The sequence below is a fragment of the Rhopalosiphum maidis genome, chromosome 1 (assembly GCF_003676215.2).
Source record: "Rhopalosiphum maidis isolate BTI-1 chromosome 1, ASM367621v3, whole genome shotgun sequence".
Lineage (NCBI taxonomy): Eukaryota > Metazoa > Arthropoda > Insecta > Hemiptera > Aphididae > Rhopalosiphum > Rhopalosiphum maidis.
In genome coordinates, this window is record NC_040877.1 from 27,546,098 (window position 1) to 27,568,761 (window position 22,664).

At 25.3% G+C, this 22,664-nt stretch overlaps 2 protein-coding genes across 2 annotated transcripts in view; one reads left to right on the forward strand and one right to left on the reverse strand.

The window, feature by feature from the left end:
* The first annotated feature begins 1,915 nt into the window (after positions 1 to 1,915).
* Positions 1,916 to 22,664, forward strand: part of LOC113560154 (RING finger protein 17) — a 60,529-nt gene continuing 39,780 nt past the window's right edge. The window contains 7 exon segments of the mRNA XM_026965918.1: positions 1,916 to 2,054; positions 2,329 to 2,423; positions 3,699 to 3,822; positions 4,423 to 4,580; positions 4,653 to 4,735; positions 4,793 to 4,993; positions 5,710 to 5,790. Coding sequence (XP_026821719.1) covers positions 2,363 to 2,423; positions 3,699 to 3,822; positions 4,423 to 4,580; positions 4,653 to 4,735; positions 4,793 to 4,993; positions 5,710 to 5,790 — 708 coding nt within the window. The 5' untranslated portion in view covers positions 1,916 to 2,054; positions 2,329 to 2,362.
* Positions 8,395 to 22,193, reverse strand: LOC113560112. The gene is made up of 4 exons (XM_026965885.1): positions 22,055 to 22,193; positions 14,597 to 14,784; positions 9,718 to 10,700; positions 8,395 to 9,098 (listed from the first exon to the last, which is right to left on the reverse strand). Exons 2-4 carry the CDS (start codon positions 14,670 to 14,672, stop codon positions 8,742 to 8,744), a joined length of 1,416 nt encoding a protein of 471 aa, XP_026821686.1. The 5' UTR covers positions 14,673 to 14,784; positions 22,055 to 22,193; the 3' UTR covers positions 8,395 to 8,741.

The window sequence follows — 22,664 nt, forward strand, 5'->3', positions numbered from 1 at the left end:
TTATTGTATAAACTTTATTGCAATCTAGGGAATAAAGTTAGTAGCAGTAGAATATTTCGACGGTAGATCGAGATATTTACTTTTATAATATTTATAATTCATTAGGCTTTGGCTATAAAACAAAATAAATAATAATCAATTTAATAAATGTGAATAGTTTTTTAAGATTGATTGATTATCGACTATCGTTAAATCGTTAAAAACACGGTGTGAACCTAACCAAAAATAATGTTTTGAAAATATTCTTTTTGATTTTCTAAATGAACCAAATCAGACAAATCAAATCATCGTCTATAATATAATCAGTTTAAATTATAATAGCCGGCACAACTTCTCCATTAAACTCTATTATTTCAGGGTTTGATATATTGCCAAAACGTATCGATATGATCTGATTTGGACAGTAAATTTGTCACTTGCTGCGTAGCGAGATTTCAACTTATCCGACTGCAGCAAAAGAATAAAGCACTTGCCATTTATTATTGTCTGCTGAACTGAAAAAGGTATTTGACAACGATTTAATCGTCAACGTAAATTAAACTTTCAATGGTTGAGTGGTGAAATATTGTGACAAAATATATTTTCTTTCATTTCATTTTATTACCGTAATTACCGATGTTTCATACAACTTATTTAAAAGTATCAATTTAATATGGAAGTATTAATAGTATTATTTACACTAATAACCTACTCCTTTAATACCTGTTTTGTATTATTATAATATTTATAACTTAGGGTTATAAATTATAATAGGTTATAAGTATAACTTTATAAGTTATACTAATACTGTAATAATAATTAATAGGTACTCTAATATGCAGGGAATTAAAATAAAATTTAAGATCAAAAATATAGGGAAAAGTGAGTTCTGCTCTACAGTAGATGTCAAATGGACATTGTCATTTTAAGTATTTAACCACTATAATAGTTTAATGCAGTAATGCACCTATTATATTTGAATTCAACGATAAATCATAACATATGATAGGTATACGAAGAACGGTTCTAAATGAAAATGGAAGAAAGAAGATATAGGCCTAAATGATATTTTTATTTATTACCATTAATAGAAATTTTGATAATCAACTTTAAAAATTGAACATTTTTATTAAGTACCTACTTATCTAACTACAAAATAATTTTTAAATTTTAGTGATTTAAAGAAATTTGAACTTCAAATGCTTATAAATAATAATTGTGCTTATGTTTCTTCAATAGCTCAATTTTTTTGTTTTTTGTTTTATAATTAGTAATCATATATTGTTCCATCGAGGCAGTTAAAAAACTTTAATTTTAACTTTGGAAGATATTTCTTTTGGAAAATTGGTTCTAAATAATGGTATCTAAAAACAAATTTGATTTAAAAAATTTTCATTTTTCTTTTTTTTCACCCGATATAAATAATAGGAATTTTGGCTTTTCCAAAGTACTAACTAGACACTTATTTGGAATTAGTAACCACCCTTCAAGATGATGATGGAAGAATTTTAATAGGTAATTACTAATTGTGTATACACTAATTACACTACACAGTACACACATACAAAAATTACATATAATTGTCATTATGGTAAAATTATTTATCAATACATTCATCGCTACTATATTCACAATCTAAAATTAGATGTTGACCAAAATTTATTTATTTATTTTTTGTTATAATTAAGAAAGGAAAAATCATAGAAACATTAAAAAAAATTAAAATTTTTATCACCTGATTATTATTATATTATATTGTCATTCACAGATATCTGTGAATTTAACATTGGAAATTTTGATTGACTCATATTTTTATAAATTAGGTATAATATTCATGTCCGTTTCGTTTTAGTATGTGTTCATAATATAAAACGCCTGTGGATCGGCCCAATCGCAGAGCGATAAGGTTGAGATAACACTGATAACATTATATAACCGAACGGTGAACATGCTTTTCAAACAAAATTTAATATTTATAATATTATGATATTATGTAGGTATTCCTTGTTTACTCGTTCAGAATGATTTGATTGAGTAATTTTAGTATCAATTATCCACTAAATACCACTGTTTGGGTAGGAATCATTCTATTTTTATACATTTTTCCATGTATTATTATTACTTATAGTTTGTATACATCGGCTGAACGGCATAATGCCATAATGGTCGATTTATGTTTTACTACTTTTATAGATTTCAGGATTATACGGTTAATGCCCATCATAGTAAAATAATATGACATTTTAACTAATAACTTTTAAACGCTTTAAAATAAATAATGTAATTACTAATTTTGTGATCATTGTGTATGTTTAAACTTGAATATTCAAATATTGGTTTCTTTTACAGTCATAGACCATTGCTTTAATATTTATCTGACACCATGAATCGTACTAATAAGATTCCTTGTTGTTCTCGATGCAATACAAATTATCATATTGGAGGTAATTATATTATGTTAATATTACTTAATAAGTTATAGTAGTTGTGTTATAGTTGTATGTACCTATAGACTTAAGAGTTAGTTTTTTAACATAGGTTGTATAATGTATATGTATATTTATATATATATCTTCCTAATTTTTTTTCGAACAATTAAAAATATCATATATTTTTTATAAGTAGTGTAGACTTTTTTTAATTTTAACTATAAAAATAAATATTTGTGTAGCTTGGTAAAATTAGAAATGCCTTAAGTTGATTTAACATAATATTTATGTTAAGTCTTACTATCTATCCTACCATATCATTTTTTTGTCACTTTTTCAACATTATTGCTTAATCCAATTCCTTTATTTAAAATTTAATGATCGTACCATTACAGTGGTAAAAATAAAATAAATGCTTCTCTAATTTTTAGTTTTTCCAGTTAGGTGACAATTAGAGATATCTAATTAACATCTATTATAACAATATTGGTAAGGCATCACTCAGAAAATTGTATAACAATAGTATGGTCTTGAGATCTGAGGTCTAGGTAACTTAAAATCATTTTTGTAATTTAATGGTTTATTATTATTTTTATGCATATTATAAAAATAAAGAGATCATTATATCACAAATAGGTTCTTAGAGCAAGACAATAAAATACTCTATTAAGAAGACGTTATACCCGCATGTGTTGTCTCTGTCTTATTAATGTAGATCATAGCTAATTTGCGTTCAGCAGAACACATTTTGTGATGTTAGCTTTAAAATTAGAGTAAACTTACCTATTATTAAATTTAAAGGTAAGAATATTGTCAAGAAAATGTCATATGCTTTTATTGATATTATCATTTTAAAGTGAGTTATAGGTGTGTAAAATATTACAACTTTAAAATATTCATAACTCACTTTAAAATAATAGTATCAATAAAAGCATATGACATTTTTTAGACAATATTCTTACCTTTAAATTTAATAATAGGTAAATTTACTCTAATTTTAAAGCTAACATCACAAAATGTGTTCTGCTGAACGAAAATTTACTATGATCTACATTAATAAAACAGAGACAACACATACAGTTAAAACGTCTTCTTAAGTATTCTGGGCCATATCTTATCCAGACTGTTTTAATGTTGATAATTTAGAAGTTATTTCTGTTAAATTAATTTTAGGTTTTGTTATTAAATTATATAACATATTAAATTTATTTCTTGCTTGGAAAAAAACATATTAGTTTAAGTTGTACAAAAATTATAAAATATAATAGTTATATTTGTTATTTATTATAGATGTAAATGGATCCAAGGTTCCGATGTTGTTAGCTTGTGGACATGACATGTGTAGAAGTTGCATTAAGTCCATGTACAGGAAGAACAAACAAGTTATTTGTGAATGTTGTCAAGCTAATAGCATGTATGAAACATTTAAATATCAAATTATTTCATAATTGGTTTCAATTTACATTGATTTATTTTTTAAATTAACATCAAAATGCTTTTTAACATGTTTTACTAATATTAAATTACAGTGTACTCTTGATTATTTGCGGAATAGGGTGGCAGAGCATCCACAAATAAGCAGATTCCGTGGATAATCCGCAAAATTAAAATTACGAATTAAAAGTATCAGCAATTACTAAAAAGTATTTATATGTATTAAACAAACATATTATATTTTACGTCATTATTGAGTATCGTCTATCACAACCTAATCAAACCGATAATGATGTTTAATGTAAAGATATTTATATATTTTTTTTTATACATATAGGTATTTAGATGATTCCGCATAAGACAATGAATAGTCCGCTCGCGGTTAATTGAGAGTACACTGTATTACATTATTATAATTTATATATATATATTTATATACATTTATTATTTTTATTTATTTATATATTTTCATATTATGTAGTATCGTTATCGTGCATGTACATAATTTGTATTTTTTTAAATGACTCGGTTCCATAAAAGACCGTAAATAATTGAGAGCTTACTGTATTGTAATTTATAGGATTAAATGTGATGACGAATTATCAAATATACCAATACACTATTTCTTAGTTGGTAAAGTTTGGTACTTTTTATATAACAGAAAAATTAAAATGTATCAAGATATTTCTAATTTAATGATGACAAATTTACCTTCAGACTCTTTAATCAAAACTAAAGGTTAGTTATTACTTATTATTAATTTGAATTTTTCATGAATAAATTACATTTATTTTACAATAATTATTATAGAAAATTGTCAAATTTGTCAAAAATATGCATCATTATTTTGTCTACAATGTAATGAGGTATTTTGTGAAGATTGTTTTCAAGAGGTAATTATTTACAACTTTAACTTAAATTTATTACTATAATGTTAATACTTTTTATAGATTCATATGGAAAATCAAATAATGTCACAACATGATATAAAAAAAGTAGATACCACACACCTAGAATTTGTCCAAGCATCTAAATGTAATATTCATTTGAAATTAATTGATTTTATTTGTATTACATGCAAAAAACAAATGTGTTCAAATTGTGCTATTGATAATCACCGAAATCATGATATTCAAGATTTGGAAAAATATGTAAGGATCTTGAATATTTATTTATTTCAAATTTGATATCATAATTATATATAATAATTTAAAATATTAATTTAATAACGCCATAAAGTCATTGTAAGAAAAAAAACTTGTTAAATTAAAGTATTTCAACATACTAAACACCTATGCAGAGCAGCCGTTATTCACTTATTAAAATTTTATTTTTTTATTTAGTTTTCAACAATATTTAATTTGGTTGTTGTATTTATATTTATTTAATGTTTTTGTGTAAATTTATATATTATATGTACTGATATAATATTAAATATTCATAATATAATATAGTATATATAAATTCTAAATAAATGTAAAATTTTATATGAAATAAACTTAGATTATTATCTGCAATAAAGTTATAGAATTAAATAATTCATTAATTTTATTTTAAATATTAATCTTTGTATTAATTTTTATTTATAAAAAATCCTTGAATTAAATTAATACCCAAGTAAACATTAAATTACAGTTGACATACTATAATATAAGTAACAAAATAATTTTAATATCTTAATGTTTTATCAAATCAATTTATATTTTGAAACATTTATGCTTATAAACTACCTATGTATTGTTTTATACAATTAATAACTAGATATGTATTGTGAATATAAATATTTAGTATAAACATAAATAAAGAATTTGTATTCAAAATATTTAAACTTAATAGATACCATTTTAACTCAGTTTTTTTTTTTTAGAATTTGAGCCAAGTGCAACGATTAAATGAACATTTATTAAAAGGAGACATTTTACTTAAAAGGTTGAAACATTACAGAGATGTAAGTACTATCCTTTTGTTATCGTTAGTAATTATATATATGAGTAAACTATAAATTATAAGTTTTTTAACGATATAACTCGACAATATTATATTATCTCCACAAAGAGCTTTCCTCATATCCTCTTTATAAATGTATATTTTTATATATTTATTTTGTATTAAATAATATCTTATGGTAGAGATTTTATTAATTTGATATTTTAATCCGCTGGTCAACCATTGATTTACTTAGAAGTTATTATGTGTTGGACACCCATTTCACTTTTAATGGGTTGTAATTATTTTCATGGATTACATCTTAATTTGTTGACATCCAATTTTGCTGACCAATATACTGATTTTATAATATTTTAAAATCATTTCCATTTTACCGATTTCTCTTATAAATACATTTGTTTTATTAAATTTGACACCTACAGGTGACATTGGTGACAATAATATTAATAAAAACTGATATGATCTTAAAATAATGATGTTAACATCAATAAAACTAAGTTCAATGTCTATAATATTTTTCCTTTTATTGAAAATAGAATCTTAATATTGGTGACTTTAATTAATTCTTGCTATTTACCAAGTTACTGTTTAGTGTTGTAGTTTGTTATTTAATAATTATTTAAAAGTGTTTTTTATAATAGAATGGTTGAAAATTAAATCTAAATAAAATCACAATTTATTAGTGGTGGATAACTATATATTTCAAATTGATAAAATACAAGAGAAAACTAATTATTATAAATGCAATAAAAATTGAATAATTTTTTTATTAGTGTTGATAAGTTTTTTAAATAATGTAATATATTTTAGTTATACCTATTTCATATTGTATGTTATGGGAAAAAATGCCTTATTTATATATTAATTATGTAAGAAAGTTATATGATTATTTAAAATAATATAGATTAAGGTGCATGTATACAAATAGATAATAGATTAAATAATAATAATTTTTTATTAATGGAATAAATTCCAATTACAAATATTTCACGAAGCATCGTGATTGTAGAGTAATGCAAATGTACATTTTTTTTTTTAATGATAAAGTAAAATATAATGTAATATAATATTAAGTAACATACGCCTATCTAAGTAAAAATTGTATACAATTAAAATTTAGTAAGTTTTACCCGCAGACATTAAAATGTTAGCAAGGCTAAATAACAAATATTTAGTGTTAACATTTAACAGCTGATAAAATGTAGGTTTATTTCTGGAGTTAATTGGATACATTTTAATGTTTAATTGGTCATGCAGTTCTATACAATCAGTCATAATGTTAATGCAATAATTTTAATAAGAACCTAAAATTCAATGTAAGATATCTGTTTTTTAAAGAATCAATTACAAAAAAAATCACCTATTGTATTATATCCTGAACGAGGGGATCTTTCAACATTATTTTTATAATATAAATATCTTAATAAATTATTTTGAATCGATAAAAGGCTTATAATTTGACTGATATCGTCAGTATGCCATATTAATGAGGCATATTCTATTTGAAATCTAATGATAAGTATAAAGTTTTTATTTAATACAATTTTATATTTAGTTTTTCAGTTTTAAATAAATAATCTAAGTTTATTATGAATTTTAAATCCATTTAATCAAATAAACAAGTGTTTAAAACAAATTGTATGTAATTAATAATTATTTTTTATGATAATACAATTTATTTTTATTTCCAATAATCTATCAGTTTACCATTATATTTCACTTATTTCCATAGACCTTATGGCTTAGGTAGCATCCAGGTACAATGTGGTTTGGTGTTACTTGTATATAATAATTTTGATTTTTGAAAAGGTATATTGATAATACTACTATAAAAATAATATTTACATTCTATGCAATATGCACAATCTAGTTTGTCCTTTGCACACGCACATTAGTGTGGAATAACATGTTAAATATTTCTTGGTTACCAGAACTATTGCTTTATTTTGTGTATTAGCATAAAGCTTATACATATTTAAATATACATCCACAATAACAAAAATTATGTAAATTATATATTTTTAACAATAATATTTATTAAATAAAAAATGTATACTAAATTTAATGTTCCAAGTAGATAATGTTTATTAAAAAAAAAAAAAAAATAATAACTCTATGGCTATTAAAATTACAAAATATAACTACAGTTTTAAACTTTGGTTTTTTAAATAAGACTTCTTAAAGATAAGTATTAAAAAATAAACCATACATTTTGACAATAAATAATAGGATTGTTTGCTTAATAAATAATCAATGATCATATTTACATCTTAATAATAATATTATAAACTATTATTGCACATGTTTTTAAGTAAAATTTTATTTCATGTTCTATAAATTATAAATTTTAATATCAATTATGCTAACAAATTTTATATTGTAAAATTCATTTTGGCACAAATAACGCTTTTAAAATATTAATATATGTCTAGTATATTAAATAAAAATAAAGCTAATTATTGATTTACATTTTAGTGGATAATTAGAAATGTGATTTAATTTATAACTAATTAAAAAAAAAAAACTGTATTGAAATTTCTTGTTTACATAATAAACCAATTATGAAACAAAGATTACCCAGGTTTAATATATTTAAATTAATATTTAATTAATATTTTTGTTTTAAATTGGTTTTTATTTTTTATAAAAGAAAAATGATATAACCTAATTATTTTTAATTATCAATACTATTTTAATTTGAGCTCTTTAAAACATAGTATCATACTATTTATTAATAAATAAAATATTCCTTAAAATATAGTGTTGGCTTCATATTAAAAATGGCACATTTTTTTAGGCCCACTTGTTTTAAAAACTAGGTCAATTTAAGTTTTTTCTTTAAAAAATTTGTTTTTCTATTTACACCTACCTATTATTCATTTTATTTCTATTATTTGTTATCAATTTTCCTCATAAATCATGTGTGTTGACCAAATTGGTTACTATTAACATTTATACATCTACGTCAAGTAATTGTTGATATGGTGTTCTAACTGATTCAGGTTCAACAGTAGTGACATTTATTACTGGTGGCATTGGTACTTTTTGTTGGCCTCTTTTTTTTTCGGTTTCCTTAAATTTATCTTCTAAATATCTATCTACCAATGGTCCTTCATAATCTTCTGGAAAACTAGGTTTAGATGGTATAATATATTTGTATAAGCGTTCATTAAGTACGTAGAGTTGAGCAGTTGTATCACATTTTACATTAAACCACCAATCACATGTCAGTGAAACTTGATTGAATATAGTTCCATTTGGGCACAAAAATGATGCTTGGCCACCGTTTAAGTCACAGTAATGCCACACCTAAAAAAAAAACAATGCATTTGTAATTTTTAAAATATAATTAACATTATGTGGTAACTCATTTTTTAAATTGTTATATTGTTTTTTATTCTTTTATAATGTTATTACATAGACAAAACATTGTTATGTGCAAAGATGTATTACCTAACTAGTAGGTACCTTTTTACGCTCAAAATATAAACATTTTATCTAGTCCATTATTATGTAATTCAATTATTTAAGAATTTAAACTTTAAGAAAGTCCTTTTTGGATATTTAAAAAAAAAAATCACGAGTCTGAGAATTGAAAATTATAAAAGTTATAGAACATTTTCTTTACGTTACTGAAAATTCTTATAGGTAGGTATACAAAATATCATACAAAAATAATAACCAACCGCCCATCCACCCACCCATCAATTTCTTTCAATGTTCCGTGGTAGGTACAATCGGACAAATTTTCATTTTTAAATATTTTGTTTGTTGAGCAAGTTTGAAATATTCAATACATATAAGTGCTGTATAATATGTTTATTTAATAAAGACAACTCTATGTGTAAAAGTATTCCCAATGTAGTAATCTATATTATGTGATCCGATGTAGAATAAAAAATTTATGATATAAAATGAAGTTAAATACTTGGCACAGTGTTTCTGGATCTCCGAAGAACCCCTTGTATCTTTGGGTTTTGCAATCGAAGCTAGTCTTTGGTATAACTGAGAGCGTCGGATAATCCACGCCTGGCCTTCCTGGATTTCCTACGTCACCAGTATCATATTCGTCGATTGGATCTGGACGATATTCTGGCTTAGGTTTCTTCGGTCGCAATGGTCGCGCCTGTTGTTCGTCCGCCTCATTTTGCAATAATTGTAACACAGCCGACAGTGTCTGTATACTTGAACCTATGTTTTCGGCTGTGATTTTGTTTGAAAGACGATTTCCCAAATCATAACCGTTCAACAATTCGTTAAGTGCACCGTATTTATCTGTTGTCGTGGTTGTAGTTACAGGAGTTGTTGGTCTTTTCGGCTTGGGTCTTCTTTGTTTTTTCACTTTGGTCGAAAATTGCAGATGTTCTTGTTCTGAAAACGAATTTAGAGTTGATGGTATTGTCGGTAAAAATGCAGGATGATTGCTGTGTTTAATAGCAATTGGTTTAGGGCTCGTTTGACTATAATCGTAATAATAATTATATGGGGTTTCTGTCTGGTGGATGATGTATGGCATTTCAGTCGTCGTTGTTATTACTGCAATAGGCCTTTTAGTTTTTGGAGAGCTTGGAAATCGCAGATATCCTGCCGACGTAGCATGTTGTTGTTGTTGACGGAATTGTTGATTTGATATCTGATAATTATGTTCTTGGTACTGGGTGGCGGGCTGTTGTACTTGTTGCGGTTTTCTTTCATTTTGAAAATAAAAGTTATTTTTTTGCAAAGGTCTGGGCGTGTTTGAATTTGGATTAGGATTTTGATATTGATATTGATATGGCACGTCGTTTTGGTCGTTATTACCGACTACGTAGTACGTCACGTAAGGTATTAGGCGTCGAAAACGTTCGGCAGTTGACAATGATGTTTCATTTGCATTTTGGCTCTTGTTCAACACATTTTGATTTATCGAGTCTGTAATACAATAAAATTAATTTAAAAGTTATGATTATTCTGTAAAAGAAGTGTAAGAAAAATGTGTTTCAATATTGTAACCTGTAGTTGACATTAATTCACTTATAAACTAACTATTACTTAAATGTTTGTTTCGGGTATTAATATTTTATTTTGGCAATGTGGCTTAATAATTTAAATTTGTAGTAATATTGGTCATTCTTAAATATAATATAATGTTTTTTTTTCAAATACCTTACACAAACAAATAATAAATCTATCTAAATAAGGCATTAGCACTCAGCATCTACATTTATTACTATTATTATAGGTGACCATTTCACAATTGGTTCACGAAAGGAATTTCGAGTCACTCGCTATTCGCTATTGTCCACGAAACGCAAATCGTGATTAGAAAATATCTTATATTTATCCATTGCCACATATGCCAAACGCAAATGCCTATTTAAGGCGTGATGTATAATATATTATATATATTATTTAAATTTAAGTATTTGTAAGTCCGACAGCTGACACATGTAATATTTAAGTGTATCTATTATTATGCTCTTAAAATTAACCTTGTGAGACGTTTTTAACAAGATGTAAAAGGGAAATCACATTGTTTGTGTACTTTATGGTATTATGATTACGAATGGAAGTAACTTCAACGAACCGTATCGATCTTAAGGAATTATTTTTAATTAAACTATATTATGGTCACCATCACTAAGAGTTATATTATTATTATATTGTTACGTTATATATCTAGCTTTGATTTGTTTATTATTTATATTCAAATTATATATGTGTTATAAACCGTAAGTAAATATTGTTTACGATTTCAATAGTTATGTCTATATAATCAAGTCTAATATTTTTTATTATATCACAAAATATGGTTTCCAGAGAAAGTACAGTTGATTTGTCTATATGTGTCTTGAATTTGTAATTAATCACGACTACTGCATATATACTAGAGTGATGGTTTCTGGTCATTTTTTTTACGTACAATTCAATTTTTTGTTATGGAATGATATTCATATATCATTTCATAAGTAATGAAAAAAATACACGTCGAACTGGAAATATAACTAGTAATGTATAATAATATATAGGTGTCTTCCTATATTGGACCTTGCATAACTACAAATTACATTTGTGAATAGGTTTAACACACTTTATATGTAATATTATTTTTCGGTGTAATTCTCTTATTTTCGCACCGTGGTATTCTTCTTGTGTAACTCTTTAAACAAAAGCATATTGAGCAATGTATAATTCATCTTATTATTAGGTGTTTCACGTACACGTTGTTTATATATTTATTGATAGAATTAAAATTATTATGAGAATGTTTAAATATATTATAAGTGCTGTAGTTGTATGTAGTCTATTATATTATAAATTCTAGTCGTCTTTTATTGTAAATCCATTCTATGAATATATTTTATAGAAATAAGTTTTTTATTTTAATTATTGATATGTATAATTATATTACATTATATTATGACCATTTTTTCCCACGAGTTATCATTTTAAATTTGTTTTACATTATTCTGAATAATTAATAACTTCATTGCGCGTTGATAGTAAATTTCCTTTTTTTCAATCGTACCTACACTTTTATATACCTAATATTATTTATTAAAATCAATTCATAGACGAATTTGATTGGAGTCATATGTAAAATCAACGGGAAAGGGAACGATGATATATGTTTTCCGTTAGAGTGTAACGTATAAAAACAGAAAATTTACTTTTAGGGCCTCCAAACATTTAGTTGTTAATATGATTCGAATGTTTTTCTTATATAATAGTTGTTATCCATTTATAGTTAGTTGTATATTTGTACATCTAACGATTTTAAAAACCTATTAAAGAATAAAAATGAATAATTATTGTTTATAATCATGTCATATTTTAAGATTCTTAACAAATTAAAATGCATTTTGACTTATAAAATAGTCTTTGTTTAATCTTTACTGAATCATCGGCGTATATAATAGTTAATTTTTTTAGATTTGTTTTCGTAATAATGTATATTTATCTTTACGATTTTAGAGTATCAATTTTTTCAGTTTAATGTTTTATACACGCATTTAAGCATATAATTTTCAATGATATAGCAAGTTATTTTTTTCAAAAAAACGCAATTCTATTTATTGATGTTCAAATATAATACATCTGTAGTATAAAATAGACAGTGTCAGATTTGTTTAATTTTTCTTTTCTTTTTTTAAGGATGGTGGGGTTATAGTTTAGTGATATATTATTATACTAGAAGAAACACATTTCACTTGTTTTTCAGTGTGTAGATATACGTATTACATATCGGATAAACAAGTTCAACGTTATACAATTTGTGTTTTATACTACATAATAATGGTCCGAGTAAAATTTTCTACCGCAGGGTTACTGTACAAAATAAATGTAATGTCTGAACGCTCTTCATTTTCTAAGGGGCACACTTACTTGTGTATTAAATAGATCAATAAAAATATTAACTGCATGTGAGTACTGCGAAATCAATAAGCTTCGATTTGGGATTTGATTGTTATTGCTTAAACTTTTTTGACTGATTTAAAAAATATGTTGGTTAAAACTACATATGAAAATATAATATTAATATAGTCAACATTTAACTAGGTGATAGGTGCTGTAAAATTTAAAAAAAAAAAAATGCTATATTTCTGTTTAAATATAAGTATTTCAAATGAGTCTGTGACTGTAAAACTTTCGGAGTGAAATGTTCAATTATCAATGTAATTTTTAAATCAATATTAAATTTTATAGATTATAAATTATAAATTTATGAAGATACTAGTATAATATGTTGAATTATGCATAGTATAATAAAGCACTTTCGGGAGCGATTTATTTCACACGTAACTTAAATAATAAATATGTATACTGAATAATTGTTGTACCTTAAAATAAGTGCATGAGAAATGTATCATTTTTCATTACATATTACCCTGATACCCATTTACTTTCTAGTTTTAATTGTTACATCGGTATTACGATTCCGATTCCAGCGGGAGATGTAAATGTTATCCCTGTATACTCGTATTAAACTTTATTTCTATTGTGTTTTATCTGTCACTACTTTTACTTATACTTTTACGCTCTAAAAATCATTTAACTATTAACCGGTTTTTAAGTATATTATACAGTTTAATCGTTATTTTATATTGTTTATAATAAATAATTGGTATCGGCGTGAGATTAAGTCCTTTGATACTGTGTCACGATCATGACTTTAATCATAGATAACCCAACTACTATACAAATTTGGTTTTGCAATAAATCATTCCTCAATCACATTTGTTTTTAAACATTTATATTATTTTTAGTTTTCTTAGGTATGTCCTAGATTTTCATTTTATACACCTACAATAGTGTTGTGTTGTTTATTCTTGTGTTCTTACATTCTATTGTTTTTTTCATGCAAAATTCATTATTTCCACTATCATGAATGATTTTTACTGAAACTATATTATTATTACAATTATTAAAATTAAAATTATTTAAAAATGTATAGTTTTGATAGACAATAATTATCGTATTCTATCAAGTTATGATTTTGAGCATAAAAAACAATTTTTAACATTTATTTTATTAAAATTATTATTATTTAACACGTGATTGTTATAATCACGGTAGATTATAGTAACATAATAATAATAGTAATATTATTATAATCTACCGTGGTTATAATAGACTCTAAAATCGTATAAATAAAATTTGTTAAAAACAGGCGTGCTTAAATAGTTTATGGTTATATGTATATATATGTTTATGTAAACATGTATATGCTACCGTTGCTACCTTATATATTGTACCTAAATTATAATCTACGTATTATAATTTGTTAAAAATTATTATACAATAATAAATATTAAAATTTTACATACCTGTGTCGATACCGTGCACTTCGTTGTAACTCAATAACAGAATACTGTAAAACGCGATACTACTAAGCGTGTCCATCGTGAACACAACACTGCTGTACACGCCGCTGCATTCGATCGGAATAACCACTGTCCAAGAACTGCGCAGAGGTCCTCCTCCTCGAAGCTTCGTTGCAGTATAGGCTGCGGCTCTAGTGGACGGGAAATGGCAAATTCGAAAATAATAAACAGCCAATAGAAATGTATACACATAGTTATGTAATTATGCGTGTTATTAAGTATTAACTCAGAATACAATATAATACCGTAGGTATAGAATTTGCTAAACTAACTTAACGTTCGATAAATCATTCGTTATAAAAATATATTTTATTTATTATATTATATACATAAGCGACGTAATATTCTTCTATTTATTTTATAAATTTAATATTTGTTTATGTATTTTTATTTTTACGCGTATACATACATATTATTACGGTTATTACGCAAAAATATTTCGTTAAACTATTTTTATTTTATATTGAAGTACAAACCTGCACCTTGACATCGTGACCACTGGCGTGCGATTATTACGGAATTATCTTATTTTTTTTTTTTTTTTAAATATGCGCTGATGGTGTTATACTGTTACATCTCATATACATATATTTATATTTGAGATTATACAAATTGATCGTATACAATCATTTTTTTTTTTGTGGATATTTTTAATATTTTTTTGGTCAATTAAATATAAGTATGTGTTTAACAGTTTGATCGAATTATTTGTTAAGATGTAATCTATGCTGTTGTTGAAGTCGTTATTAGTATGAATAATATAAATAAATATTAGTATGAAGTCTTATTATTTTATTTCGGATACTGTTATTTAACATTTTATTTATTTATAGAGCGTTTTTCGTCATTTATATCTTTCGTTTCTAAAAATATTATAAAAGTAGTCACATTATAAATTATAATAACAACTTGATATTTTTCATTAAATATATAAATTCATATTTTTAAAATTTTAAACTGAGTCAGAACAATATATAAATATTAACATTAAATGCTTTAAAGGCTATCACACGGAGAAAAACCGTAATAATAAAAAAATATATGTGTATAAAAAAAAAATTATGATTCATTATTATTTTGTTACGAAAATTGAATATACATATATAACAATATATGGTAACGGTTTATTTTTTTAAATATGATTTTGTGAATCTTTAACAAAAAATTAAAACGCTTGTTATTTGTGTTATAATCACTAGTACCTGTATGTTTCCATTGAAACATAGAGATTTTAAAAGTATGATAAATTCAACATTTTAATGAATAATGGATCTATGCAATTATATATTTGTAAAACATAGTGTGGCGGACATAATATTATTTTGTAAAAGTAATTTCTAATATGTTTTTTTTTATTTCATATTAATTTAGTAAATGTGCGTTTCGGTAATTTTCTTAAGTACAACATTTAACATGTATATAATTTAGGAATTAACAATAGTTTTAAATGTATTTATTATCAATAATAGATGGTATAGGTTGTAGTAAGTAATAACCATATATGGTAAGTATACGTATACAAGTATAAGTATACAATTTGTGATTATTTGACTAATGTCATAAATATTTTATTATGTTACTTATGTTAGATGGACAATGTATCTGATGTAGTATGATCTACTTATAGTATATACATTGGTTATTTTAATGTTAATGGATAGAAATATATCAGTATATATTAGGGCCTATTTCGACATTGCCTTTGTATTATATAGTCATATTTGCCATTTCGAAATCAATCAATAAAGCTTATAATATAAGTTGATAATATTTTGAGCAATTGAATGTTATTATTAGATTTTAATAAAAAAATTTAATCATTTAATTATTAGAAAGACACACTTTATATTTTAGTTTTCGGTCTATGTCAGATATTAATAATATTTATATTATCCATCAAGAAGGCTAATGTGAAAATAAAATGAATACATTTTCAGATTTTCAAAATACAAATATTTCGTTAAATTAAGAATGTAAGACAAAGTAACCATTGACATTCTAAAACTTTAACATATAACTAATATTTGTAATATATATATATATATATATATATATATATATATATGTGTAATATGTATAATATGTATATATTTTTAATTAGCCTATTTTAAAATTTAATTTTCCAAAAATGTTCTTTTTTAACACTGATTCATTATGCACTATGCCATATAATGATAAATAATAAATACAATATATTATGAATTAGAAAATTTTGTAGACTGTTAAAAAATTATGGGGAAATATTAATATATTATATTTTTATTATTATATTAATGAACTTATAAATATTTTATATTAGAATAATTATGAAAAACATGCACCACATTTTTACAATTTATTATTCATGATAAATATGTAATAATATAATAACCAAAAATTTTAATTTATATTATTTTTAAAACATATAACTTTGAAATGAATTCAATAGTTAAATTATAACTCAAAATATAACATTCAGTGATCATACATTTTACCAATACATTTAAGAAGCTATTGCTATTATGTAATTTTTTTAATTCATAATGTGCTATTTTAACGTACTTCGTTAAATAAACGATAAATATTGTCTTTTACACATATTTGATGTAAAATACATAGTTTTGTTATTAGTTCCGGTATTACAAGTTAATAGTTGTATACCTAGTGGATTTCACTCTGATATCTAAGCGTCCATTTCCTTACAAAACACAATCATTTTTACGATACTAAAACGAAAGTAGTTGTTGACAGTGAATAGCACAGTAGCTATATAACAAGTGTATGAAGATTTCAAGTATAATAATGCATTAAAATTATCATATATATATAATAAATGTACGTAAATACATTTGTATTTTCGATAAAATAAAGTATTAATTATTTTATAAGCGCAAGAACTCTTTCTTTCTTTTTATATAATTCTACTTAAAAGTCAATGACTAATGAATTTGCATCACAATCTTGTTGGATACATAATTGGCTTACATTTGTACTTTGTAAGTATAAGTATAAGAAAATAGGAATGGTTATTATTTATAATATTTATATACATTTATTCAATTGTTAAAATAGGTATTTAACATAACAACGGTAGATAAATATTCAGTTTTAATTGTCAATACATAGAAATTTAAAACATTCTTTTACGACGTACTATTCAATTTTCCTTTTTCAGTTTTTCGAAATTTAATTTTTCTCAATTTCGTTTCCGTCATCCTTCTACTATTCTTCTAGACTCATTGGCTAAAATCATAGGGGTGCTTAGTTAGGATGCTTAGTTCCCTAGATTTTAATGCTTAGTACCACCCCGGATTCGGTGATCATCTTTTTAATTACCAATTTAAGACACGTATTATTATGGGTCATTGGGTCAAGATAAGCTATAAACTAAATGACTTATTAATTATCCATGTTGAAACATATATATTATAGTCTTCAATAATGAAACTATTTTAAATAAATATGCTGAATATGATTATTATTTTTTACTTATTAATAAATAAAAATAATTTATTTTGCATAAAATGTTTTAATAGATTTAAATCTATGATTAATTGTATTATATTATAATAGAGACATAAATGGGTCAATTTCCTCTAAAATTTGTTTGGTGCTTAAGCTCACATAATATTTTTGGGCCATTTACGTCTATGCTCTTCTCTATAAATCTTCTTTCTTAAAAAAAAATCTTACTTCCTTTCACAACATCACGCATTTGCTTAATTATGTTTTATTTATATTAATACCTATTTAACTGTATAATTTATTGTTAAATTCCATGGTAAAAATAAATAAACTTATTTTATAACAACCTGTTTGTATGTCAACGGATCTTAACGAGAATGTGTTCATATAATACTTAATGCTTAGTTGAACTTTAAAAAACCCTTATATAAGATTACTTTTTTCTTCTACACACTTGTGGTTCATAAATATTTATGTACTCGTCTCGCTTTATTTTAACTGTCAATTATAAAAGTCTAAGAGATGGATCATAATATCAAATATAAAATATATCAAGTTGTTAATGTCAATATGTATAGCTGTAGTCGCAGTATTCAAAGTCGTGCCTCCTACACGTTTACAAGGAAAGTATGTATTAAAGTGAAACGTCTCTATATGTATTGATTATTTGAATTAATCATTTATTTTCTTACACCTAGAAAAACATTACATCAAAACCTGAACGCATATTCATGTTTAAATATAATATAGGTACTTAGACGATTATGTGCATTTCAATCACAATAAAATGTCTGTTGAACATACTACCATATTGAAGGGATCATTCAACCGTATATATAGCCATATAGGAATATAATATTATGATCATCCGTTTGTCCTCCGTCGGAGCAAAGGTTAACCCACGGAGAAAACAATAGATGTTATACGTCATGCACGGATCACCGCGCGATGTGCCTTAATGCCTTGTAAAAATACAAGAGTATAATATTATTATTATGATTATTACTATGGTGTATCGTGTGATCGAGTTGTATAAAAATAAGAACAAGGACGACTAGGTTTTATATTGCATTGTGACAATATGCATTCGAGGTAAAACCGATAGTCCCTAACAATTCAACAATTGTGCGTACTTGTATCGAACGGACGAAGTATACAAAACATTTGAGCGAAAATCAGTTCGATCGAATCACATATGAATCATATATAATGAATATATTGTCATAACACGGGTGGTCCGCAATTCAAGTGTATACCTATGTATTATTATTATTATATTATACGATGTACGGTTACAAAGTTCAACGTCCCTCTATATTTTTGACAATTTTCCGATAGCAATATCATATATTATTGAATTGAGACCGTGTATAATGATTAATGATTGACAACTGATCATCAAACGGCAATATAATAATAATAGTATATGACGTTTTCGTCACGCTTTGAAAACTCATACATGAGAAGACCCATTCGATGAGATTCGGCACGTGCAGACAACGAATATACCGAATCGTGACTGCAGGATATCGTACAAAATTGTTTTTCTTAAAATATTGATCTCGTCCGCGGCGCCGATCTGTGCAGTGCGTAGAAAGTCGGAGTTTACTTATTATACGTTTTATTATTTCACCTTCGTGTGCCGTGTTTTTTTTTCTTAACGCTGCCACGTCGCGTCGTGAGCTTTAGGCTCTGAATCGCATTTGTGTTACAAATAAATCAGCACTCCCGTGCGTTCGCGCGTGTTATATATTATCAATATAATACGATTATTACATCGATAGCTCCGCAAATCCGTCTATTTCGTTTCGTAAGATCGATGGACTTTTTTTTTTTAAATAAATAATTTCATTAATCACATTACTCTTGCAATGTTATGCGTTGTATCGCGTGTTTATTTGAACATCCCGATAGAATAACACTAAAAATTACCTAACCGTAAACCGGACGTCGTCTCTGTGCGCACACGCCGTGCTCGTTTCTGGAATGGATATTAATTGTGGTGAATCGAAATAGCCGATAAGTGAACGTTTTGTGTATATTATAAATGTATAATATTATGTCATAACATGTGTGTATGCTTATATGTATTGAGTAAGTCACAGCGATGTTAAATGTATGTATATGTTACGCGGTTATATGAATAATATATTTGTGAGAGATGAGTGTGCATTAGAGAGATATGCACTACTACCTACCTGAATAAATCCGACATAAAAATTAATATTCCGACGACTTTTTTTTTATACGACAGCAAAATATTATAAAGTTAATAGGTTCTTGTTGCATTGAGTGTTTTATTGCGTAATATTTCACTCGACGGTCTTCGATCCCGACTACTCGTGACCGGGAAAGAAGAAGAAACCGTGTAAAAATTGCTCTTGGGGTGTCATCTCGCTGAATATGAGAAATAAAATCGTTTAATATTATCGCGTGTAAAATGAAATTGCAATGCGTGGGCGCATTAAATATAAAAATACATTAAAAGTATTCCCATTCGTTTTTTGTGTGTTTCATTTACGTGTATTCCAGAAATTGACGAATATATCATGAATTGTGATAATTAAACGAAATTATTATATGTATGTAGCCGAGAGTTAACTTTCACGTAAAAATGGCCAGATAGAATGATCTGTGATGTGTGTGTGAACCGAATTCTACGACTCAGTTAATGACCCGTCTACTTTCGTTTTTCACAATTAATTTAATATACACATATTATGTTGATGTTATTATTTTACATAACCGCGTCTAGTCCATGGTGTCCAAGCAAAAAAATTCCAATCTAATCACGCGTTTTTTAAATAAAAAGTACACAAACAACATTTCTAGATATAGTATAAGATATATATTATTATAAACGAATGAAGAATGATGCGATTGCTACGGGTTCGCATAATCTACATGGGTATTATATTGTCTTCGCGGGTTATCATTTTTCAACTAGATAAAAATACTTCCTCGTGTTGTATCATACAGGAAGACAAATTGACTATATATTAGAGCGAAAGTAATATATATGTATATAGTAATTATATTTGTTCGTTATTTATTTATTTTTCATTATTCTCAAAACTGGTCTTGACATTGATTTCTGGTCACTATTATTAGAATTGCGCCCTTGAGGTGCTTAAACGGTGAAAGTAATCGCCTATAGTTAAATTATAATTATTGTTAATTTATTTGATTTTTTTCACCGGTTTTTCGTTTATTGTATTGATCGGTGCTACCTAATAACAATTCTGGTTATAATTATTGTACAATCGCAGTGTCTGAGTAGCTAAGTGTATATGTATTCTTGGATATTATTATATTATATAGTCAGTTTTTAACCAATTTTTATCGTTTGACATTTCTTTTCGTGTGTATGGGAAAATGTGTTGGTTATTGATGTACCTATAGAAAGTAGAAATTGAATAAAACAACTGTTCAGCTGGGAATAATTTACGTTACCTAATTAAATACATAATATAATTAATAAATTATTAAATAAATATCTATCTTTAAAAGTGGTTGTTACGACTCCTACATGTAACCATTGTTTAAATATACTTAATATATTGCTATATTTAATCAATGGTATAACAGAGTAGACAATATTTATACTATATTGTAAACTAAACTAAGTCATACACGAAAATCAATTTTAGAATCGACCGTCACATATTACGAAAATACTTATAAGAATAAGACCGCAAAAGCCAAAGTAGTCATATAATCCATAAAAAAAGATGTATATTTTATATAACTGTGTATATTATTTTTAATTAAAATAATATCGATATCCAAATAATAATCTAAATAAAAGTTTTAAAAATAATTTAATACGTATTAATAAACATTAAACATATTATTGTTTGTTTAAAAGTTTAAATATTTCTCATTAATTACGCTTAAAAAAACTGAGGTATCAAATTCTAAAATAAAATGCTACGTAACTATAAGAAAGTTATTTACCTTATTATATAGTTTCTCAGTTCGTACTTCTGCTCAGAAAATTGATTGTTGTAGGTTTGTATCTCTCGGATCGACTGAATTTTTTAAATCATTGACGTTATGCCCATTTTCAATATGTAAATAACGGCGGGGGCCCGAGATAATGTTTATTATTAGCGTAGTTAGCCAATACAATTAATTGAAAATGGAAATCAGGAAATATTCTGATTGGCTGGGCTTATTTGTTTAGGAGGCCCCACACCCACCATTTGTCTTAGTTGTTATTATAGTATTATAATTGAAGCAGGTACTATATATTATGTTCGAATTAATTTTATTCTTACCCTTCCTTACTGGCATCGCCGCGTTAGGCTGGGGCTATACAACGCGTTATTATATTTATGTACAATATACGGGTAAATTCTTAGAAAATACTTACTATTTCGTGATTTGTTCAATACCTATTGACTGCTTTTAAAATAAATATTTTTTAATCTGAATCATTTTCATAATTCAACTTTTATTATAAAACAATACTCAATGTATCAATTACTGAAATATTATTTATTATTAAGTATGACATTTTTAAACATTAACCAATTTTACATAATAAATATTTAATATAGTATAT

Excerpts from the sequence above, each read along its gene's own strand:
- LOC113560112 (XM_026965885.1), bottom strand. The coding sequence starts at position 14,672 with ATGGACACGCTTAGTAGTATCGCGTTTTACAGTATTCTGTTATTGAGT. Across the intron at positions 10,701-14,596 it reads AGTGCACGGTATCGACACAG|ACTCGATAAATCAAAATGTG; the intron begins GTATGTAAAATT and ends ATTGTATTACAG. Across the intron at positions 9,099-9,717 it reads ATCCAGAAACACTGTGCCAA|GTGTGGCATTACTGTGACTT; the intron begins GTATTTAACTTC and ends TTTTTTTTTTAG.